Source organism: Strigops habroptila, chromosome 1 (assembly GCF_004027225.2).
Source record: "Strigops habroptila isolate Jane chromosome 1, bStrHab1.2.pri, whole genome shotgun sequence".
NCBI classification, from domain to species: domain Eukaryota; kingdom Metazoa; phylum Chordata; class Aves; order Psittaciformes; family Psittacidae; genus Strigops; species Strigops habroptila.
The window spans coordinates 98,023,240-98,047,254 of record NC_044277.2 but is presented as its reverse complement, the minus strand read 5'-3'; the positions used below and the strand labels follow the sequence as shown (position 1 = coordinate 98,047,254).

At 47.4% G+C, this 24,015-nt stretch overlaps 1 protein-coding gene across 1 annotated transcript in view; it reads right to left on the bottom strand.

Annotated features, from left to right (window-relative positions):
• Window positions 1–23,996, bottom strand: part of CCDC12 (coiled-coil domain containing 12) — a 46,991-nt gene extending 22,995 nt beyond the window's left edge. The window contains exon 1 of the mRNA XM_030483884.1: window positions 23,517–23,996. Within this exon, the coding sequence (XP_030339744.1) occupies window positions 23,517–23,807 (291 nt within the window). The 5' untranslated portion in view covers window positions 23,808–23,996. The remainder of the gene's footprint in view (window positions 1–23,516) is intronic.
• Between the last annotated feature and the right edge of the window lie 19 nt (window positions 23,997–24,015).

Genomic DNA, 24,015 nt, shown 5'->3' with positions numbered 1-24,015 from the left:
AAGCCCTGACAGAATTAAATCTGGCTAGGCACATCAAAGGCAACAGGAAAAACTTCTGTAGGTACATCAGTGGTAAAGGAAGATGCGGGAAAATGTGGGCCCTCTCCAAAAGGCGATGAGAGACCTGGTTATCCAGGACATGGAGAAAGCCTCACAGTACTCCCCCCCTGCAGTCCTGGGTCCAGCTCTGAAGCCCCCAACATAAGGACGTGGAGCTGTTAGGGCAAGTCTAGAGGAGGCCACAAAGATGCTCCGAGGGCTGGAGCACCTCTGCTATGGAGACAGGCTGAGAGAGCTGGGCTTGTTCAGCCTGGAGAAGAGAAGGCTCCAGGGACACCTTAGAGCAGCTTCCAGTGCCTAAAGGGGCCCACAAGAAAGCTGGAGAGGGGCTTTTGACAAGGGCAGGCAGGGACAGGACAAGGGGGAATGGCTTTAAACTGACAGAGGGGAGATTTAGATGAGATCTGAGGCAGAAGTTCTTCCCTGTGAGGGTGGTGAGGCCCTGGCACAGGTTGCCCAGAGAAGCTGTGGCTGCCCCATCCCTGGCAGTGTTCAAGGCCAGGTTGGACGGGGCTTGGAGCAACCTGGTCTAGTGGAAGGTGTCCCTGCCCATGGCAGGGGGTTGGAACTGGATGAGCTTTAAGGTCTATTCCAACCCAAACCATTCTAAGTCTCAGCCAGTTATCCCTTCACTGTAGCAACCCAGATCTGAAAAAAATCATCTTTTCTAAGGAAAGGGAAAGGACAGGACCTTTTCCTGAAGACAGCAGCTAGAGCTGTCCCTCCTTTCTTTAGCATCTTCACTTAAAGCCCATACAATGCTATTGCTTATTTCCAGTTGTTGGTTCCTGCCACCACTCACTTCCACAAAGCATTCCGTACCTGGCACATTTAAAGGGTACAAACACTTGTGCACTACAGTCAAGGACACTTCTGAAATCTTTTTGATAAACCACCAGATTAATGTGGCTCTCTCTTCCTATTCCCACCCCATCACTGGCTTTTTAAGATGTCTCCAAATGCACACACATGAACCAGGGCAACGCAGAGGGAACACCATCCCTTTCCTGACACTTGAGCCCAAGAACTAGCATCCTTCTAAGCACTGCTGGTTTCCTGGAGACGAACCTATTTTATGGATAAGGCCCATCTTTTCCCCATGCAGGGGTACAGAGCACACATCCACACACCCTGCAACCCCTTTTGCTCAAAAGGGCTCATACTTAATACAAACAGAAGACAATCGCTACTCGGACCTCACCAGCCTTCAGATTTCGAGTCAGCTGTCGTTAAGCCAGCAGAAAACCTACACATATTTCCAAATGACTAATGGAAAGACTGGGTGCACAGGCCCCAGAAAGCAACACTTCTGCTGCCACATGATGATTCCTTGTTGACAGGTATTAAGCTATCGGTTACCCATTTCAGAGTTGTAATTTTTAACCAGCATGTTGTGCAATACTAACCCTTCACTGAATCAATTTACATGACAAAAATGACACTCCCTTTTTCTTGCTCTTAGTTAAAAGAATTGCAAATCAGGCTTTTCATCATTCTGTTCAATGCCAACAGCAGTCGAACTGGCTTCACCCAAGCTACCCCTCTTGTATTTATTTTAAACAGTGGTGTTTTATTAGCACTCTTCCAGTTCTTTGGAATTTATCCAGTGTTCTGAAAAGATTTAAATCAAAACGCAGCAGGCCAGCAACCTCTTCTGCTGATTATTTTAGGATTCCTAGGTGCAAATTACCTACAACTGCTGATTTTAAGTGTTTTTGCCAGCTGCCTAATATCCTCTCATCACTGTTGGTCTGCAAGGCAGCTCGTCATTCCCATATGACACAAGTGTGTCACTTAACTCCTTCCCAAATACACTTTGTAAACTGAAGCTTGTATTTGTTTCCTTCTCTTCTCTCCATTGTCTTTTAAAACTTCTGTCTGAAGAAGGACAACCTTTAATCAGGGTTGGCTTTACCCAACATTACAGTAACCAAATTGCCATGTTTTGGTATCTGCCTAAATCTTCCAACTCACATTTCCATTCCTTCCCAGCTTTAGCAGAGCTGCTTTTTTGAATCCCCCAGGCTACTCAGCTGGCCCTGAGTGCCCATATTAAATGCAACCCAGCCACAGCTAGCCATCCCCTGGCAACCCCTAAAAGTCAACAAAATGACCTGACAGCTTCTCCTCTTCCCAGGAACTAATACCAACTTATTTTCCTTGGGGATTGACCAGAATACTAAAGATCTCCTTATCTTCCATTTAAGGCTTAGAGGATGGTCACATTACCAGTCAAGTGCTTCTTTGGCACAAATAACTGTCTCTTTCTGAGGAGTTAAAGAGAGGTCAGTGCTGGAACAAAGCAAGTTCGATCTCTCGAGCTATTCTCCGTAGCTGCTCCTATTCCCACTTACTGGCTGCCAAGAGCCAGCCCTGGGGAGCCCATGCAAGGCAAAGTGCTAGCGTTCGAAAAGACCAGCCCATACAACAGCCTGTCCTCATGTATCTGACAACTCGGAAGCTCCCAGGTCGTATAGCCTGATGTTCTGCACAACAAGCAGACAGCTTCATCCAGGTAATGAGAATTCGTCTTGTTTGGTGGTTAAGTTCACCATTTTCCTCAGCATTTCTTTGTTCTGACGCATACGTGGCTATCACGTCAGCTACGAGGAGAGGCCAGAGTCATGGTTCCTTGGTCCGAGCACGGCACGTACTAGTACTTTTTGCTTCCCACTTGGCCAGGATTTAAGCTTAGATGCCCTTGAAGTCTGGCAAGGCACCGTTGTGCAGCCCTGCTCTCACCTCACTGCTCTTTCAAGATGTTTAATGCCAGAATGCAAAAAGCTGTATCACAAAATGTCACCGAGTAGCTAAAGGTTTCTATTAGCAATAAAGCATGTTTTCAAACCAATAGTTTAAATTCTCTAAATAGCCAACAAAAGGACCTCATAATCAAGTTTCACAGCAAAAAGTTCTGAACATAAAAACATCATTAAAGTATACTCAGTACCCGATATCCACTGATATTTTTCAAAAGCTGTTTGGAATCCATTTGCTCATAGCAACCCTTGCGGTAATTGTATAAAAACATGATTTTTTAAGAGCCGGAACTTCTGTGTCCCTGCTGCTTATTCCTTATTGAAGCCCTAATCCTGGTTCAGTCATAGCTGGTTACTATGGAAATGGTTAAATCAGAGCCTGAACAGCATGACTTCCCATAAGGAACAAACACAAGGAACAAAACTGCCTCTGAAAAATCAAACACCTTGGTTTACATTCATGCCGCCAAAAAAATAACCTCACATTTCCAAAAGGAAAGGTATTTTTAATACTATCTTTTTTTTTTAATAATTGTTTTGTTTATATAATAAACAAGCACAAATATTTCTTTCCTTCAAATAACCCGAAATGACTCCTAAGCGGTTGTAGTTTCCTGTTTTAAATACACCTATTATCACAATTTCAGAATCTGAAAACAGCGCAAGCACTGCTCTTACACAGCAAAGGCCAGAATGTTTCTGGCAGCAAGTTGTTGTCCCCTGGAGAAATTAGTGACACAGATACTTCCCTGAGGTCAGAGCTACAGACTCTTCAGTGAAGAAAATGCATATGTAAAAAATACATGCGTTTCTATTAGGTGCAGAAAGTTTGAGGGAGAAGAAATAGGAGCTTTTGAGCAGGACGAACAAGACATTTCAAAGCTAGAACACTTTTTCAGGCAACAAAGAGCAGGAAAAGCCATGAATAAGTTTCTCCATCCCAATACAGTAAAAACATCACTAACCCCTTTACATGTAGGGCATTGTCAAAGCAAGATCTGAGCTACACAGAACACAAACACAGAAGGTTGGGGACAGAATCCCTGAGCACACATAGTCCACGGATTCCCTGAGAGCTCTGCCCAACAGACTACAGAAGAACACCACTTTATACCAAATTTCCTTGGCATCATCCATTTTGGACAAATTCTTACTATTCATTTCCAGGCCCTGAATAAGTTTAAGATTACATTTCAGCCTTCGTCCTCACCCTGGTACTTCTCATGACACTGATTCAATCGGGTCATTGCAGTTCACACTGACACAAGATGCTGCTCTAACATCGTTACCTTTTCTGTTAACAATGGGTATGTGCATGTACTGGTGTTGCCTGCTTTAGGTGGTTATTAGAGGTGCCCTGCCACTAACCTCAAATCCAGTGTGAATAATGAGTCTTGTCCCAATCCCTGTGCCAAGCATCTCCTGTAATCCTCCCTATTAATGCAAAATGTTAATTCTCAGGGCTTTCCTTCAAACAAACTCACCCTCTGCCCTCAGGGCAGTGAAGCCACAGCCCTGGCTGGCAAAACACTGCACACTGCTAAGAAATACCACAACCCTTCACTGGGAAGCAGCAAAGAGACCAGCACCCTGTGCCAGCAGGGAATGACTGACATGATGAGAGAGAATGGATGGAGCTGCCGATTTGAAAAAGCATCAAATAATTAACATTTGAGAGGTAAAGTGGTGCTTTTCTGAAGTCTGATTCTAAAATTGCTTCTCCAAAGGAAATATGCACAACCAGAATCACTTCCTTAAATGGAGCAAATGCACATGAGGGACTATTTAACTCCTAGTCTGCAAAGATGCAGGGCCAGCACGTCAAGAAAAGGGATTCTCCCCCTCTGTTCCCTTCTGGTGAGACACCCCTCCAGTTCTGTGTGCAGCTCTGGGGCTCCGAGAGCTGGAGCATCTCTGATATGGAGACAAGCTGGAAAAGAGAAGGCTCTGGGGACACCTTAGAGCAGCTTCCAGTGCCTAAAGAGGACAATAAGAAAGCTGGAGGGGCTTTTGACAAGGGCAGGTAATGACAGGACAAGGGGCAATGGCTTTAAAATGACAGAGGGGTGATTGAGATGAGATCTGAGGAAGCAGTTATATTTCTGGTGAGGGTGGTGAGGCCCTGGCACAGGTTGCCCAGAGAAGCTGTGGCTGCCCCATCCCTGGCAGTGTTCAAGGCCAGGTTGGACGGGGCTTGGAGCAACCTGGTCTAGTGGAAGGTGTCCCTGCCCATGGCAGGGGGTTAGAACTGGATGAGCTTTGAGGTTCCTTCTAACCCAAACCATTCCAGGATTCTATGACTATCCACTCTTGAAATGGCAAGGGCAAATGCACTTGAAGATGGGCAGTAAAGTGTCACTCCTCAACACCCACTAAAACCACTACCGTTATCAGCAATGGAAAATTTTATGGGGTTTGTAGGCTGCGGTCAGAGCACTGACACTTCTGAGAAGGTACAGCCAGCCCTCCTGCAAAAGCTGGAAGCAGCAGGCAGAGCAGACCATTACAGCTTGTTCTCCCAAAGACAAAACTCCTTTATTTGAATTTGACAGGTTAATGTGCTTGCAAGAGTCATCCCATCCTCCAGTACAAGCTGTTAATTTACAGGACACAACACTGAGGAAACGGCTGATTCTCTACCAAAAAAGGGGGTTTAACTCAAGAATTAATTCTGTTTGTGCCAGATAAACAGCGTGCCTGCTTTAACTCCCATCATACCTTCACTAAGTCACATAATTCTTTTCTACTGTCCAGGAAAAACTAAAACACAACTTTAGGAAAAAAAACACCTGTTAGTCATATTCAAGCTGAGAAGCCACCACTGCAGACACGGACGATGTTCCAGTTATCTTCTTGTTCTCCCCTGGAGGGGGGAGGGAAGAGAGGGCAGGCTGGATTGGCTGGATTTTGGAAGCCTTTCAGTGAGTTAATATGTCACTTCTGTGGCTCTCAGATAAAAGCAGAAACAAAACCAAACGCTACACATGGCCAGTTTCATTTCTCTGAGGAAGGAAAAAAACAAAAAGAGAAAGACTACAACCAGGTTTGTGTTTACACACCAGGACATTGCTTAAAAGTTAAAGGTTTGCTGCAGCCAAAAAGCTCCGCACTTGAATCCTCCCAATCACATATTTATATATCTATATTAAAAAAATTAGACAAACTACTGAGAGATTCACAAATGTAAATCACAGCTTCACATACACTAATTGAGCAGTGCTGCTTGGGCACCAGGTAAACCCAACTGCATTTTTGGAGCTGATGATTAACCTATTTTCTGGAGGTCTCTTTTTCCTATTCATAAATTAAACAAACAAGCCCGTTGAAAGCAATGCCAGCCAGCCGTAACACAGCACAGCTGCTGCTCTCCAGCTACAGGCCATGGATTTCAACATCTTTGTTGGCAGCATGGACAGTGGGATCGAGCACCCTCAGCAAGTCTGTTCATAACACCAAGCTGCGTGGTGCGGTCAACACACTGGAGGGAAGGGATCCATCCAGAGGGACCTGGACAGGCTGGAGAGGGGTGACAGTGCCAACATCATGGAGTTCAACAAGGCCAAGTGCAAGGTCCTGCACCTGGGTCGGGGCAATTCCAAGCACAGACACAGGCTGGGGGAGACGGGATTGAGAGCAGCCCTGAGGAGAACGACTTGGGGGTGTTGGTCAATGAGAAGCTCACCATGACCTGGCAGTGTGCGCTTGAGCCCAGAAACCAACCATGTCCCTTCCAACCCAAACCATTCTAGGATTCTATGATCTTCTGGTGCTTTTTTGCATTCCCCTTTGTTCTCCCAGGCAAAAAGATAGTGGGGAAACCTGTGTACTGATGGAGATCACCAGGCCCATCCAGTCTTCATGAGTATTTTAAATTATTTGCTTGGAGGCTACGAGAGAACTAAACGTTACAAATAAATTCCTCTACAACTAACAGCAACCTTATGTTGGTGTAGCAAACGGATGGCCTAGCAACACATGACCATTCATTTGGGCTTTTTACAACACACAGTATTTCAGCAACAAGATTTTAATTTCCCTATCCATGAAATTGGGATGGTTTGAAACCACCCAAGAGGGATGCTGTGAGGCTAAATGAACACACAGGCTGGGCAAATAGCTCAATGATTTCATAGACGGTGCAACCCAGCTATTTACAGTCTAGCACCAAAGTGACTGGGCGTCACATGGAGAGGTGGCATTAACAACTGCAGTTTCTTTTCCATGATTCACCCAAGGTCATGGCCACAGGGGACTCTCCAGACATGCACCAAACCGGACAAGAACAAAAGGCTTAATTGAAAATAAAATAGCTCCTTGCACAAACACAGACACAAATCCTCCTTTGAACCTTCCCTTCTCCATATGCTGCAATCCTCCGCTGGGCTGCAGTGGATCATAGAATCATTTAGGTTGCAAAAGACCATTGAGATCATTGAGTCCAACCGTTAACCCAGCACTGCCAAGTCCACCACTAAACCATGTCCCTAAGTGCCACATCTTCACGTCTTAAATACAACCAGGACTGGTGACTCCACCAGTGCCCTAGGGAGCCTGTTCCAGTGCTTGACAACCCTTTTGGTGAAGAATTATTTTCCTAATATCTAACCTAAACCTCCCCTGGCGCAACTTGAGGCCATTTCCTCTTGTCCTACCCCTTGTAACTTGGGAGAAGAGACCAACTTCCCCTCACTACTTTCTCCTTTCAGGTAGTTTGAGAAATTTATAAGGTCTCCCCTGAGCCTCCTATTCTCCAGGCCAGACTACCCCAGTTCCCTCAGCCATTGCTCCCAAGACTTGTGCTTCAGACCTTTCACCAGCTTCTTGCTCTTTGGATGCACTCCAGCCCCTCAATGTCTTTCTTATAGTTTGGGACCCAAAACTGAACACAGTATTCAAGGTGTGGCCTCACCAGTGCTGAGTACAGGGGGACAGTCACTGCCCTAGTCCTGCTGGCCACACTATTTTGAATATAAAAACTCTTTCTCTCCTTCTGACAGCAGGAGAGGGGCAGCACCAAGCCACCTACATCCACCCCAAAGCATCTACGGAGCTTCAGTTAACATTTCAGCATTGGGCTGAAAATTCAGCTCAGGGCCTAATATGTTTTTTGGCTAAGGAACAAATATTTTCACTCAAATTCTGTATCTTTAGCTCCTCAAACTGGGCAGTAACAAAGGTCTCTGCTTGGTGCTGGAACCCCAAGTCCTGACATGCTTCAGACTAGTTTTAGAGCAGAACAACATAACTTCAGTTTTGCAAAGAGCCTGAAACATATGGAAGAAGATGGCATAAAGTGCTCAAAAGCTGAGCTTTGCATTATTTTTTCCTGAAAAACACCAAATATGAGCGTCTCTTTTTACTTTTTTCTGTAAAGTGTCTGACAACCTTTATGAATGTTTAATTGCTCATTCAGACACCACCTGAGATGCTGAAACCCCTGCAGTGTAGTAGCAGCACACCAGCAATTCAGACGATGGACCCAGCAGCGAACACAGCACTGACAAACAACATGGAAATTTAGTATAAGTACCCAACATGGAAAATGGGCTGAACAGAGCAGACAGCTTATGGGAGGCAGCATTAAGGGCTCTTCAATAAGAGGTCACCAAGAAGCTACTTGTCTCCTTGGGAAACTGCCTGGAGAAATTCTGTAGTGCCATGGGGAGAACTGCTGCAGGTACCTCCAGGAAAGAGCATTGTGGTCTGAATGCTCATACAGTGGTATCTCCCTCAGTAAGAGAAGTAGCAGCACCTCACTGTATGAAGCAGGATGAGGTCAGACAAAAGAATACTAAATGGTCAGGGTTGGAAGGAAACTCAAAGCTCATCTAGTTCCAACCCCCTGCCATGGGCAGGGACACCTTCCACTAGAGCAGGTTGCTCCAAGCCCCGTCCAACCTGGCCTTGAACACTGCCAGGGATGGGGCAGCCACAGCTTCTCTGGGCAACCTGTGCCAGGGCCTCACCACCCTCACAGGGAAGAACTTCTGCCTCACATCTCAGCTAAATCTCCCCTCTGTCAGTTTAAAGCCATTCCCCCTTGTCTTGTCCCTACCTGCCCTTGTCAAAAGCCCCTCTCCAGCTTTCCTGTCAGCCCCTTTAGGCACTGGAAGCTGCTCTGAGGTGTCCCCGGAGCCTTCTCTTCTCCAGGCTGAACCAGTCCAGCTCTCTCAGCCTGTCTCCATAGCAGAGGTGCTCCAGCCCCTTGATGATCCTTGTGGCTTCCTCTGGACTAGCTCCAACAGCTCCACATCCTTCTTATGTTGGGAGCCCCAGAGCTGGATGCAGGACTGCAGTACACACCCACAGGATACACACCACAGCTCCAACAAACATGCTGTCCTGCAGTCAGGTCTAATTTCCACCTCTCTGCACAAGCTCTAGGGCAGGAAGGAGAGTAATGTTGTTGTGGGTAGAGGAAAGAAGCTCTGCACATTCCCTCAAAAAAAACAAAGGAACCTTGCAGCTTTTGCCAGCCTTGCCTCCAAATTCCTCGCACACCCACAACAAAGCAGAAATTAGATGGGAAGGAGGGAAGTCTCCTCTTCTACCTGCATTGAAGTGTGAGACTGCAAAGAGGGAATGAGCACAGAGGGACTCCCAGGATCAAGCACAGCCTGATTAACACTCAAATCGTGCGGAACAAAATGTTTTACCCATCCATCTGCTCAATGCCTGTGCCGAGTAATCCTGACCACACAACATTTGATGCATTTTGCTGACAAGGTCAATTATGTCATTCTCCAACCGCCGTCTTTTGGACAGGCGAGAGTTAGAGACTGAAAAGCTTTTGTGCCACTGGTTACTAATTGCTGCTGGTTGCAGGACAGGAGGGATTCCCTCAGCTCTCCCAGGTCTCAGCAGCTCTGCAGGTCCCTGCCTGACTCGTAGCACTGAAGAAAAGCAAGTTTGGGGGAGGCCAGCATCTCCCAAGGCTGAACAGAGCAGCACTGCACCACAGAGAGTACTTGCTGGTAAACCTGTCTCAAGTACCTCTCAAATTCATTAAATCAAGTATTTAATTGATTTAATTGGAGGGGCTTTTGACAAGGGCAGGTAAGGACAGGACAAGGAGGAATGGCTTTAAACTGACAGAGGGGAGATTTAGATGAGATCTGAGGCAGAAGTTCTTCCCTGTGAGGGTGGTGAGGCCCTGGCACAGGTTGCCCAGAGAAGCTGTGGCTGCCCCATCCCTGGCAGTGTTCAAGGCCAGGTTGGACGGGGCTTGGAGCAACCTGGTCTAGTGGAGGGCATCCCTGCCCATGGCAGGGGGTTGGAACTAGATGATCTTTCAGGTCCATTCCAACCCAAACCATTCCCTGATTCTATTATTATCCCGAATGCCTCTGTGCCAGCTCGATGTGCTTTTACTCAAAACAATCCCATCACACTCCATTATTTATACCTGGGTGCTGGTTGTCACAGGCTTAAAAATAAACACCTCTCACCTAGCTTCCTAGTCTGTCAGCCCCATCCCCAGCTCCATGAGCAGCCTGCTTTCGGCTGGCCTCACTGGCACTGCCATCCTGCCGCCTGTCCCATCCAAGGTGGCCATGCCAGAGCCCCGCTGCATCCCCATCCTCCGTCCATCCCCACCAGCCACACCTTCCCATTGCCGGTGCTCACCTCGCCCCGTGGGAAACCACTTCAAGGACTCGCCCTCCCACAAAAATTAAACCAAACCAACCAAAACAAAAGGGGAAAGAAGTACAATAAAAGCCAGTTAGTTTCCTGAACCAGTTCACGGCAGGGTCAAGTGCATGCCAGTGCAGGCAGCTACAGACAGGATGCGGCCACAGTAGGATCCACTCAGATGGGTGTGAAGGGTTGTTAAACTCCAGCCTATTGCCACAGGTTCACAGATACACAAAAGCAAGCGCTTAAACAAAAGTCTGGCCGCCCTTCTCCCACCCCTCCTGTTCACAAGGCCTCCCCATGAACCAGGAATTGAAGCAGAGAGAAACCAAGCACTTCCTTTTTCCTGCTGGGTTCATTTTAACCTGGCTGGCTTTATTTTAACCTCAGCTTACCAGAGGAAGGGCAGAGAGAGCAGCAAAAGCAGGACCACTGTCTTCCCCGGTAGCGCTGGCTTATGTCTGTGTGGCAGCATCTTGGGAACTACAGCTGAAGCAAAATACTTCTATTTATTTGGCTCCCTTGCATAAAACCTGTCAAAGAGCACATGGAGGAGACAGCTGTGACTGTCACTGTTTCCAGTGATTACGGCAGCGAGCTGTGACTGAGCAGACACAAATTTGAGCCTTGACTGTAACCACCAAATGTGCACATCCTTAAAGGAAACAAAGAGACCCACCTTCCTACAGAAGCAGGAACAGCTCCCGTTTCACTGAACTGTCATCACCAATGCACAGACTAAACATGATTCACCTGCAACCTCCACTTTTAGCTCCCGCCTTTTGTGTTGAGCAGAGCATCGGTTTAGGTAATGATATTTTGGCACTCCTCTACTACCTTATTTTCCAGCCTTTCCTAACCACACAGTCACAAAAGGTTTCGAGAGCTTAAAGATAAAAGAAAACAAAACACGTATTTCACACAATCAGCTTCCAAGCCAGAGCAGCCCACAAGACAAAATGAGTGTTTTAAGAATATACCGCTCTTCACATTTTTTTGTCAACAGATTTCCCTGTGGGTACCAATTAAGCAACACTACACTGGAGCTGGGACCTCACTACAGGCATCAAGAAAAACACCTGCATCTCCAGCAAACTCTGGATCCAAATTAAGACCCCAGCCCCCTTGACCCCATCATCCGCATCACCCCAGACCCTGCAGTACACCAGCACAGCTCTGGAGAACCTTCTTGTCTCAAAGTCAACAATGTTTGTGGGGTGGCACTGGAGAGAAGAGACTCAAGGAACCTTTCCCAAGGTTAGATGACCGACCGCTCCTGGCCGCCCACTGCGTGCATATTTGTGCGTCACTGATGGAAGCACAATCATTTTGTCTGCAGGCTTCCGTCTCCAGCCACTTGAGCACCACTGTGATGGTTTATTACTTTCCTAATAAAGCCTGAATAGGAGTGAAGCCTTTGTAGCCCTGTGTGTTTTATTCTCGCTGTAATAACTTTAATACGCTCTGTTTCCACAGCAACTGTTTTCTCAGCCACTTGGTGCTTTGCTTTCAGGAACGCAAGGCTGCTTTGCTCCACCAAGATAAAAAAACAAGCAGAAAAGAACAAAACTGAGGGTAGCAGCAAGCCAAGCTGCCGGGCCACACACCAGCCGGTCTTCAACCAGAGAGAGGCTTTGGTCAGAGCCCACCAGTGTCTGCAGATTGACCGACTCTTCGAGACAGCCTGGAAAACCAGGCAGAAAGGCTCCTCGTCCGCAGCGACGGCAGGAAAACACAGCTCAGAGCTACGCTGCAAAGGAAACGAGCAGCGCTGTGCCCTTCCTCCCCCTCCTACCTCTCTTGCCAGCACAGGCAGGCGTGGAGGAGCAGGGAAGCAATCTGGCTGCAAAGTGAAAGCACCATTAAACAAAAGGTTGGGCTGCGGCCAAAGCCATTTTTTCCCCCAATGCAATGCATGATGTGGCCACAAAAGCTTTAGTGCCGGCGCAGGGATGCAGAGCAAAGGAGCAGGTGGGACACCCTTCCTCCCCATACAAACACAGCTCAATGGGCGTACCAAGCCTCAGAGGTTTCTGCTTTTTTGGCCTTGTTCAAGGCTTTTTGGCCAACAGAGCAGGAGGAACAGCTATGCAGCTATTGCACTTGTTAGGTATTGCATTATGAAGGCTCAGTGCAGAGAAAGGCATCTCCCCTGCTGAGGTGAGCCCCCACATCAGCAACTGCCTCCCACCTGATAATCTTCTCCTTGGTTTTGCTGACAGACACTTTTGGAAAATGAGCAGCATCCTCCTGAACTGCCAGATAGTCTGTTTTAAAAGAGGAGTACCTAGGTCTTCCACTGGGAAATTACCTAGTAGTGGATCCTGTTACTTAGCTGCAGCAATCAAACGCTGTCCCAGAATTTAACAGCAGCAAAGCCAAGTGCGAAAGGACAAAGAAAGCCTGTACATCCAGAACACACCTGCACAATAAGGTCTGTCTATGAGTGTAAATGCTAAATACTATTTCAGCAAGGATTTTTTTCCACACAACCATTCCTCCCTAAGTTACAAGAACAACTTCACAAGTGAAGAAACCAAGGGAAGGCTGCAAGGACGGAGAAGGTGGAATCTTAATGCAGAAACTCATAACAGATATATATACACACATGTACATGCACTTTATTATATGGACAATACTGAAATACATGCCTACAACAAGCCTTTCCACAGAAGCCAACAGCACAACCATCTGCTCATCTCCCTTGGAAATTCAAATGCTACAGACAAAGGATGCTTATTAAGCCACTTTATAATTCGCCATGCTGGTTTCATGGTATTTCAAAGCAGAGGTCTCATTATTTGGTTTATTTATTGCTCCCTGGTATTATTTTTTACACCTAGATGCAACTAAACATTTTTGGAGAGCTCTCCTTAAGCTATTCTGACAGAGAACCTGAGCAAGCAGAAACAAGGCATCCACTTTTTGCCTCTTTCAGGTGCCTGTATCACCTTGGCACGAAATCTCCAGTAGCCAGAAGCACCTGGATTTTTACAGTACAGGCCAGGGCCAAACACCAGTTTCTCCACAGACCCACAGGCACTCCTGTTCACCTCTGTGCCTTGTTTCACACGGAGCAGTGCGAACAACACAAAGCTGCCACATATTTGGCACAATGCTAGCTGCATCCCAAGAGATGCAGGAAAGACAACAAAATCAAAGGAAGAGCAGCACGCCTTGTCATTAGGGCTGCACAAGCTCATGCAAGCTGCATTAGCTGCAAGAAATGGGTAAAATTTGGGTATTTACAGAATAGATTTTCTCATTTCAGCTTGTCCCTAACTTTTGGCAAACACCCTCTGGCCTTAGGATGCTTCATGTCATCCTCACCACCAGCCTGGATCACACATTCAGGGTGCTGTGCTGCCCTTCACTGCCTCCCATCATGCTACTAAAGGTCACTCGATTTTTGCTTATTAACAATATCCTTTGTAGCTGTCCTAAATCCTCTCAGGAATGCATCTGCTGCTTAGATCTGCTTTGGATCCCCATTTCTGCACCACGTTTGCAGCTTAAGAAGCATGTCTGAAAGTTCACACAGATGCTCCTTTTCCCTGTTGGCACTTGTATTTCAAATTACTTTCTTCCAGATGAAAATACATTACCCTTGAAAGGGTCATGCTTTACACTAGACGATCTGAAGTGCGGCGTGATTTGCATTTGCTGTATTTATGGAACTGAGGGCATCAGGAAAACAAATGTCGAGCCCCAGTTAAAAAAAAAAAAGACAAAAAACAAAAGGATGCTGTGAGTTGTCAAAGGAAATAGAACCAAATTTGAATATAGGAAAAGCTTTTAAAAGCTTCAAAAATAGAATCTGAAAGGGAATCAAACGCTTACATGGGAGGAAAAGCTTCAAACTGACCTTTAACTACATAGTTCAACAAATAGCACCTTGAATTGTATCACAATTTACAAAGCCGAAAAGCTCAAGACCACAGTAATGTTGCCTTCCCAGTAACAACCATCGCATGTTTCCTTTAATAAGAGATGCCAAACGAAATTCCCACAGGAATTGTTGTAGGTTCAGGCCTGCTCTCCTGTGGATTTGACTCCTGGGTATGTTCTCCAAGGCTTAATAAAACAGGAACTTCAATCAAAACGCTTTTCATGGTTCAACTTCACAGCAAATCTCCCAAATCGGTTCCCCGATAGGTGGTAACAGCTGAGCTCACACTGAATCTTTCAGTAGGGTGTAGAAAAAACCACTGAAACACTTTTCCTGAAGCTTGGAGGGGCCTCGTAGCTACAGAACATCTACCCTCCATCACCCCAGCATGAAACCGGTCAATGGTGCCAGCAGCTAGGGAGGAGAAACACAATCCCTCCAGCACTGCATCCTTGGAAAAACCAGGTTCTTCCATTAAAAAATAAAAAGCTACTCACAACAGGTAATTTAAATAACGTAAAGAACAAGCAGTGATAGAGACAAGCTTATCCATTTGAGAGCTAGATGAGATTTCCCCAATGGAGAGCTTACACACCATCTGTATCGCTACCACAAGTCATCCCTCTGGCTCCACGTTACCCTTTGGAGCTCCTGCTCATTCAGCATGAGCGCGTTATCAGCGACGGATGAAAAGAGGCTTCATGTCAGTTATTATTTCCACAGAGCCCATTCTAAAGCCCCAGCAAAAAGGCCGCCCAGACAGCACAGCTGGGGCTACCGAGTGGTAGATTAAAGGAGCTGAGGTTTTAGCACTGTCTAGTTTGGGCTGAAAAGGAGTGCTTAATCTTTTTTTATGGGTACAGATGACAAGAGAAAAATTATGTAAAAACCGTCTGTCCATTACCATGGCAATGCAGAAGTCAGTCAAAATTAATGAGCATCAGGAAAAATCAGGTCTCAAACTTTCTGCTGGTTTCTCCTAGGAAAGGTAGCCCTCTGTTTACAAGATACGCTCCTGACAGGGTTTATTGTATCGCAGTGGTTCTGTACTGAAAGAAGGAAAACATCTGGTATGGTCTTTTCAAAGATTTTGCCTCCAAGTGCCAACTTCTGCTGGGCTGATCCACGGGCAGTCTGACAAGGCGGCAACAGTGCCTGCTGGCAATGGCAAAAGAAATATGAAAGAGAGGGTCTTAGTCAAACTGGTTCTGCCTACAGCATCTGCTTCTACAAGTCTTAGTCCTAAGGAACAGCATCTCAAATATCTCTCTCATCCTGCCTCCACAGCAGAGGCACTCCAGCACTTGGAGCATCTTCGTGGCCTCCTCTGGGCTTGCTCCAACAGCTCCACGTCTTTCTTATGTTGGAGGACCCAGAGCTGGCTGCAGGACTGCAGGGAGGGTCTCACCAGGGTGGAGCAGAGGGAGAGAATCCCCTCCCTGAACCTGTTGGTCACGCTGCTGGTGATGCAGCCCAGGACACAGTTGGCTTTCTGGGCTGCAAGTGCACACCGCTGGGTCACATATTGCAACTCAAGCTTCCCTCCCTGCCATTTAGTTAGTGCAGTTTGCTTTACACCTCCCCACAGGTCATCCTTTCCCACTCTGCCATGCTTCCCTGCCACGTCAAGCATGCTGGCCCGTCCTTCCTGCACTGCTAAGCCTCAGACAGGACACAGCAGCCCACTGAAGAGCCAAATGAAACAGAAAAGGATCACTCCACATGTCTTCCTAGCACAGAGCTGCTCCATCGGATGAGTCCAGCTCTGCTGCCTACCCTTCCATCTCCAACCTACTGCCATCCAAATCCTCCCTGCACGCATTGGCATTTCACTGTCTTTTTGTCTTTACATCAGCCACAAGCTGTATTATTGAAACAGGGGACAAAAAACACCCTGAAACCCTAGAAACTGGCAGGGAAAGGTCAGAAGTGGATGTAAAGCTCCTCTCAACACTTAAACTGCATTCAGCATATGACAGCCTGAGCCAGCATGCCTTCAACCTCTCTGCTTGCAGTCTTGCAAAGGTGAATTTGGGAAGTTTCCTCTGAACACTGTCCTCTCCCTTGTCATCCAAATTAACCCAGCAGCAATGTTCCATGGCCCTGTCACGCCAACGGCAGCCATGAAGTATTTCCTCTTATTTCAACAGCAGCCACACACAAGATTATTTCAACGGCTGGATCAAAGGAGCAGATCCAGGTTACAAGCAGCATCCGAGATGACAGCTCCTCTACTCAGATATCTACTGCTAAAAATAAGTAGCTGTGGGAAAGTACTTAGCTCCTTGCAAGCAAGATAACATACATACTACTTTATTTCACTACTTCTATGCTTCTCTGGTGCTACCCAGAGGAAAGCCTATCAAATCCTATACTAAATATACATACACATATTTTTAACTAAAATAAAGTTCCTCCATAAACCATTTGTAGATGACACATACACTATACTGGGATACATGAACCAACTCAAGAGCCTGTGACCTTTCCCTCTGCCACCCTTTTTTACCACCTTTTTCCTTTTCATGAATGGATCCCCAAATCAGTTGAGCTTTTGCAGAGATCTCAATATTTTTAAGATGCAAGCTCCAATTTACAAGGTGTTTACAGCCACATCACAGGATGTGCCTACTGGAAGAACTGACGTTACCTGGTGATTTTACCAGGATTTTAAGCAAGGTAAACTTCAGTGCGCAGCGCAGCCACGCAAAGGTTTCGTCTAACTCCAAACCAGGCAGATGGGAATGCATCAGAGGACCGGTTTCAAGGGCAACCTGCAGACAAGCATTTCATAAATACAAGTAACTACAGTTAATTATCAACTTGCTCAGCAGAAAGCAGTGGTTATGGAAATACAGCTTCTTGTGGATTAAGAAGAGGACTTGCAACAAAATTCGTGTTTTCAGATAGGCAAGGACAATGGCTCCTCTTAGATCAGCCAGTGGGGATCAACAGAGCTATCTGGTGACTTCTTACCTAGGACAAGGACTTCCTTTCCACTCCAAACACTGTTTTGGACTGAACCCTCCATTAAGCAGATAAATCTCCCCAAAAGCTTCAGTCCGATCTGCAGGACAATGATTTTATAATTGAGGTGGTATAAAAGCTTTCAGCTTTTCATGGGAAACACCACAACACTGAGCACTTTATTTTAAGCCAGAAAACTGCAAAGTGCCATTGAAACTCTGCGCGTAAGGTCTCCATCCTGAAAATACCCGTAGTTTTGCATATCTCACTGCTGGTCAAACTGTTCCAGCTTGCTCCGGCAAGCACTGACAGGACCTCAGTGTGTGCAAACACGGAGTCACCTCCAGCCAGGCACCTTCAAGGAGATTCAGGAGACCTTGCTTTCCCATTTTAGATGAGATCTGAGGCAGAGGTTCTTCCCTGTGAGAGTGGTGAGGCCCTGGCACAGGTTGCCCAGAGAAGCTGTGGCTGCCCCATCCCTGGTAGTGTTCAAGGGGCTTGGAGCAACCTGGTCTAGTGGAAAGTGTCCCTGGCCATGGCAGGGGGTTGGAACTGGGTGAGCTTTAAGGCTCCTTCCAACCCAAACCATTCTGGGATCCTATGATTTTATTTCAAAATGTATAGTTAGGTGATAGGCAGGAGCTGTTAAAACTAAAGACACTAAATACAGTCATGCTAAGCTGAAGTTTAAATTGGGTAAAAGATTTTCGTCAGTTAAAAAAGAAAAAAAAAGTCTTTCTCAGAAACACACAGAGAACATTTTAATCTGATTTTCAGCCATCAGGCAAGGAAAAAAAAAAGACAGAAGATAAGCGGGGCTTTATCACACAATACTGTGAGGATAAAGCCTCAGCACCATCGTGAGCATCAGCACAAGAACCCTTGGGCAAAGAGAATGCTACGGACCAGTCCAGCCCTCGTGCAGCTTCTACTGCCCGTACTCAAGTCATTTGAAAAATAAAAGCCATATGAAGAATCCCTTTCTTCAGCTTTTAACCCCAATGCCTTCCTTTTGGAGATGTCTGCACAGTGTACTTAGGAAAAGGCTGTCCCCGCTCTTCCCTGCAGCAGGACCTCGGGAGCTAGAACTGTTTTCTTCCTAAAACACATGCAGAAAAACAATCTTAAACTTGAAAAGATCTACGTCACTGTGGGAGTTTTCACAAGGCTCCCTGCAAAAACTTGGTGGGGTTTTCCTGTTAATAGAAGGCGGCAATGAAAACATGAGCTAAGCACTGGTTCTATAAGCAACCAGTTTCAGAAAGGCTTTTTTATTCATCATAAGCTGGCAGAAAATAGGCACAGCCATGTTAAGAGACTACGGCACTTCCCTGTGTGGCTCCTCTCTGGCACACCAGAAAGCTTACTTTCAAAGCTGCTCCTACATGACTTTTCAATGGCTTCTAGACGAGAGGATACTGTGAAGATGTTGGTTTTGGTTTGTTTTTTGGTTGGTTGTTTTTTTTTTTTTTTGGGGGGGGGGGGAAGGGGGTGTTCAGATTCCCTTTCCTTGGTTTCAGACATTTTGGGGCATACAAAACAGGGAGAGATCATCTTTCATAGAATCACAGAATGGTTTGGGTTGGAGAGGACACTAAGGCTCATCCAGTTCCAAGCCCCTGCCATGGGGGGGGACACCTTCCACTAGAGCAGGTTGCTCCAAGCCCCGTCCAACCTGGCCTTGAACACTGCCAGGGATGGGGCAGCCACAGCTTCTCTGGGCAACCTGTGCCAGGGCCTCACCACCCTCACAGGGAAGAACTTCTGCCTAATATCCAATCTAAATCTCCCTCCTCTGCCAGTTTAAACCCATTACCCCTTGTCCTGTCCCTACAGTCCCTGATGAAGAGTCCCTCTCCAGCATCCTTGTAGGCACCTTTCAGATACTGGAAGGCTGCTATGAGGTCTCCCTGGAGCCTTCACTTCTCCAGTCTGAACAGCTCCAACTTTCTCAGCCTGTCTTCATATGGGAGGTGCTCCAGCCCCCTGATCATCCTCGTGGCCCCCTCTGGACTTGTTCCAACAGTTCTATGTCCTTCTCATGTTGGGGACACCAGAGCTGGACACAGTACTGCAAGTGGGGTCTCTCAAAAGCAGAGGGACTGGATCACCTCCTTCAATCTGCTGGTCACGCTTCTTTTGAAGGAACTCAAAAGAAACTGTACTCACAGAAACTGTAACAACGCTTATATAAAGGGAAAAAATCCAACATCCTGGCTGAGCCTGCATGGATCAGACTTATCCCAAGGAAGTAAAGACGTATTCAGATAATAACTTGACACCCTGGTTGCTCAGAAGCATCAAGCGAAGCCTTAGAGGGTCAGACTAAAAGATGGGGTTCAGACATTTCAGCTCCATGCTGGCAACTCGAAGACGAGCAGCCCTTTAGCTCTCCAGCTACTGCAGCAGCCCCTAGGGCTTGTAAGCTTAGTAAGCAACTGCTGCAAGATATTTGGGGGGTTTTGACATATATTTGGGGGAGGGAAGAAGAGAGGAAAGCTTGCAAACCAAGATTACAGTTACACAATCCAAAACTGTATTTTTTTGCCAGAACAGGAAGTAATATTCAATACGCCAACAAGTCGGAGTCTGCAATTTAATAGTTTGCTACTGAAAGGCAATTTTATTTGAATTTCAGAAGGAAATGGCCTCTCTGATACAGTCCCTGATCCCTGACATTGCAAAGGGTGCTGATGCCAAGGCTGTGCTCTGAGGTTGAGAACCCAGCATCAGCTTACAGACTATTCCAAGAATATTTGTACAAGCAAGCAGTGACTGATGTTTCTCAAATGTAAATTACACCCAGAAGTCAAACACTTTTCATTGAGTAAAAGCCCATTTGCTGTCAATAAATAAAAGGTGGCACGACAGGTCAGGTAAGCAAAGCAGAAAGCACAAGATCATCCACTGAGATTTTATGTGTCTGGCTATTACCCCACGTTTCCTCCCTGATTTGGGAAGAGATGAGCATCACCTTCCCAGGAAAACTGAGCACACGGTGCAATTTGTAGAGAAGCCCTGAGCTGGAAGAGGCTCCTTGTTGCATCTCGAGTACCTGCTCCCTAAACAGAAATGCAGCAGAAAGCGCAGCACCTTCTCTCCTGCAAACCCCAGCAGCAGCTTTTCACAGTGGCAGGAGAGGATGCCCTCTTCTTCTCAATCCCCCATGTCCTCTGCCAGGGTTTGTGCTGTCACAAGCACCACAGAAGACTTGGGAAAGACCTGACAGGCTAGATGACAGCAGTTGCAGGTGAAATCATTCACAAGGAAATACAGCAACAGGTGGCAGAAGGGTTGTGCAATGACACCTGAGCAATGAGACAACAGGTATGTGTCCTGGGCTGCATCACCAGCAGCATGACCAGCAGGTTGAGGGAGGGGATTCTCCCCCTCTGCTCTGCTCTGGTGAGACCCCCCCTGCAGTCCTGCACCCAGCTCTGTGGCCCTGACATAAGAGGGACTTTTGACAAGGGCAGGTAGTGACAGGACAAGCGGGAATGGCTTTAAACTGACAGAGGGGAGATTTAGGTTAGATATTAGGAAGAAAAATTCTTGCCTGTGAGGGTGGTGAGGCCCTGGCACAGGTTGCCCAGAGAAGCTGTGGCTGCCCCATCCCTGGCAGTGTTCAAGGCCAGGTTGGATGGGGCTTGGAGCAACCTGCTCTAGTGGAAGGTGTCCCTGCCCATGGCAGGGGGTTGGAAATCGATGAGCTTTAAGGTCCCTTCCAACCCAAACCATTCTGTGATTCTATAAAAATCAGGGCCTGATGCAAAGGAACACACATGAAGGGGCGGGAGGAAGAATGTAATTCCAACTACGCAAGCACAGGGAACAGGCTCTACTGCTGCAGAAAGGTCTCGGTGGAGACAGATAGGGCTGGAAAAAGCAGACAAGCCTTCAATGGTTGAAGACAGGCTTGGGGGGGGGGGGGGGGGGGGGGAACACAAAATAAACTCACAAGTGCCCCACATCCTGATCCACTCTCAGCAAAAAGGCATCCCAGCACTCAGGGAGGTACCAGGAAAAGTCACTGAGATGATTCAGAGAGATTTGTGTACAAAGACAGACTTCATAGACCACAGCTTGGATCTGAAAGGGAGACCAAGCATGCTATAGACTCATAAACATGAACATGGAGCGATTATTTTGTTTCTCACAAGGGCTGCGTGAGAGAGCACCCAAGGGAACTTCCATTTAATGGGATTAAAACCAAAGGAGGTGGTTTTGTCATTAAATGGTGGAACTCTTGTTTCAGGAAGCTGCAAAAGCCAAGAGTAAAAATGGCTTTAGAGAGGCTTCGACAAACTTACGAGGACAGGTCTACCAGGAGCTGTCAGGAGCTACCAGACGTTACCCTCGAAGGTGCAGTGTGCTGGTACTGCGTGTGAGATGCTATTTGTGTTAAAGAACAACAGCTTTAAGCCTTCACAGAGACCAAGTCAGAAAATCTCATCCAAAATTAGGAAAAAAACCCTGCAGCAATAAAGCAGATGAGAGCAGCATTCCATGTGTGATGTCCTCTGTCTCGCTCCTCCTAAATTTGCTAGATGGGACAGAAAGTAAAGGAAAGACCTGTTCTTTCAGGAGGAGCTTTTCTTTTCCACAGTTTTTCTTCCTGGTAATAGCTGGCACGGGGCTGTATCCCACTCCTGTTTCACAAAGCTCAGCTCTCTGATAACAACGTACGACTCAAGACAAGAACTGCAGCAGAACACGCCTGGCCCGCCCACCAAACCACAGCTCTCTTTAGTACTCCCAAGAGAAGGTACCTCAGTGGAGGGACAAAACACCTTCCCGCATTAGTAGACCGTACTAAACTGGATCAACAAACTCAGGATGTCATGGTAGAAGAGGAGCAGAGCTAGCGCCGCCCTACTAGCCCAGAAGAGGAGAATCAAGCAATGCCAGGATGTGCAGAGACACGCTGGAGCATAGCCACCTTCCTCAGCAGGCACTGCCAAGAGATTTATTACAAAGTTTGTCAAGTTCACTCCATCCCCAATCGAAAAAAAAAAAACCCAAATTCTATTTTCATGTTCTGAGCTCAGCAACAAGGACACCAGGGAAAATAACCAGAGGTTTTGGTTGAGAATTCAACCCCTAACAGAACTTTTCAGAGAAACTCCTTAAAAACTGATCCCAGATATTCTTTTGCCAGCAGCACCTTCTGCAACACAAGGTTTACAATAACCACAGTGAATTCCTCCAGGGCTGAGCAAGGAGCCTGCCACACCATGCACAGCACATACGTCCAAGAAGAAAATCCCAATTTATGGACCCTGGCTTTGGCAACACAAAGAGTTCCTCAGTATCCTCAAGCCTGCGCTACAGGCAGTCAGGTCTCAACATCCCACGGATGAGAAGCTGAAGGCCCAGAAAGCACCAGAGAACTGTAACATGTTATTAATTAACCCTGGGGTGAAGCTCTTTTCATCCTCACTACCAAACCCCGGTGGTGGCCTGGATGTCAGATGTGATGCAAACACAGTGAATTGAGGAGATAACATGGTAAAATCAAGAGACTTAATCACACAATGGGAGAGGGGGTTAGCAAAGACCAGGGATGGCAAAAGCAAAACTGAAAAGCCAAAGGAAGCCCAAGGACAGGCCAGGCAGGCCTCGGGGTCATATAGAGCCCACACAGACCCATAGACAAGACCAAGGAGGCTCAGCACCATCACACAAACCCCAAGCCCCCTCCTCCAGCACTCACACACCGCTTTTTCTGGCAACCCACATCCCCTTCCCCACAGCAGAGGACCCCCTCTGCCCCACTGCTCTGCCCTCTTCCTCTCTCCACCCCACAGCCTACTCCCCATTGCTTCCCCACACACCCCACCAGACACCAGCCATCCTTCTCCCTTGGCCCCATAAACCCCCAGTGCCCCATAACCTGTACCCCTCGCTATGCCCAGCCTGGTGGCCCCAGACCCCTCAGCACCCCTGAACCCCCCACCTACCCTCAGATGCTCCTGTCCCTCCCCAATCTTTCTCACACACCTCTAAACCTATTACTCACACCCTCTGCCCCCCACATCCCAAATAACTACAGACCCACTGGAGACCCTCTGACCCCCACATCCCCTCTCCCCGCCCCCAAACCACCAGGCCCATCTCAGACCATCCACACACAGAGGCCCACTCCAGACGCTCGCACCCCTCCACCTCCCACCCCACACACCTCCCACCGCCAACCCCTCGCCGACCTGCAGCGTACGCTGCCTCAGAGCCCGCAGCCTCTCCTGCCGCCGCCGCGCTTCCTCCTCCAGCCTCCCCAACACCAGGCCCGGCGCATCCTCCTCCGCCTCCACACCACCGCCGGGCGCCGCCATCTTTCCCCTTCTCCTTATGCTCCGTACAACCCGCAGCGCGCATGCGCCCATCGAGCGCCGAGCGCATCCAACCCATCGAGCGCCGAGCGCGTCGATCGGCGAGCTTCGGCGGTGGGGCGCGACGGGGGGGGGACGACACATAAAAGCTTTACAAATAAATAGCATTTAACAAATAAAAGGCAAAATAATCCTAAATAATCCTCTTTTTGCCCTGCCACGCTTATTCCCCCGCCCTCCTAGGGTGTGCAAGGCTCAACTGGGTTAATTGGGGGGGGCATAATTATTGGGGGGCATTTTACCTTTCCCACCTCCCCTTTTACCTTCTCCCCCCCGCAGCGGAGCTGCGAGGGGGAGAAGGTAAAAGGAGGGGTGG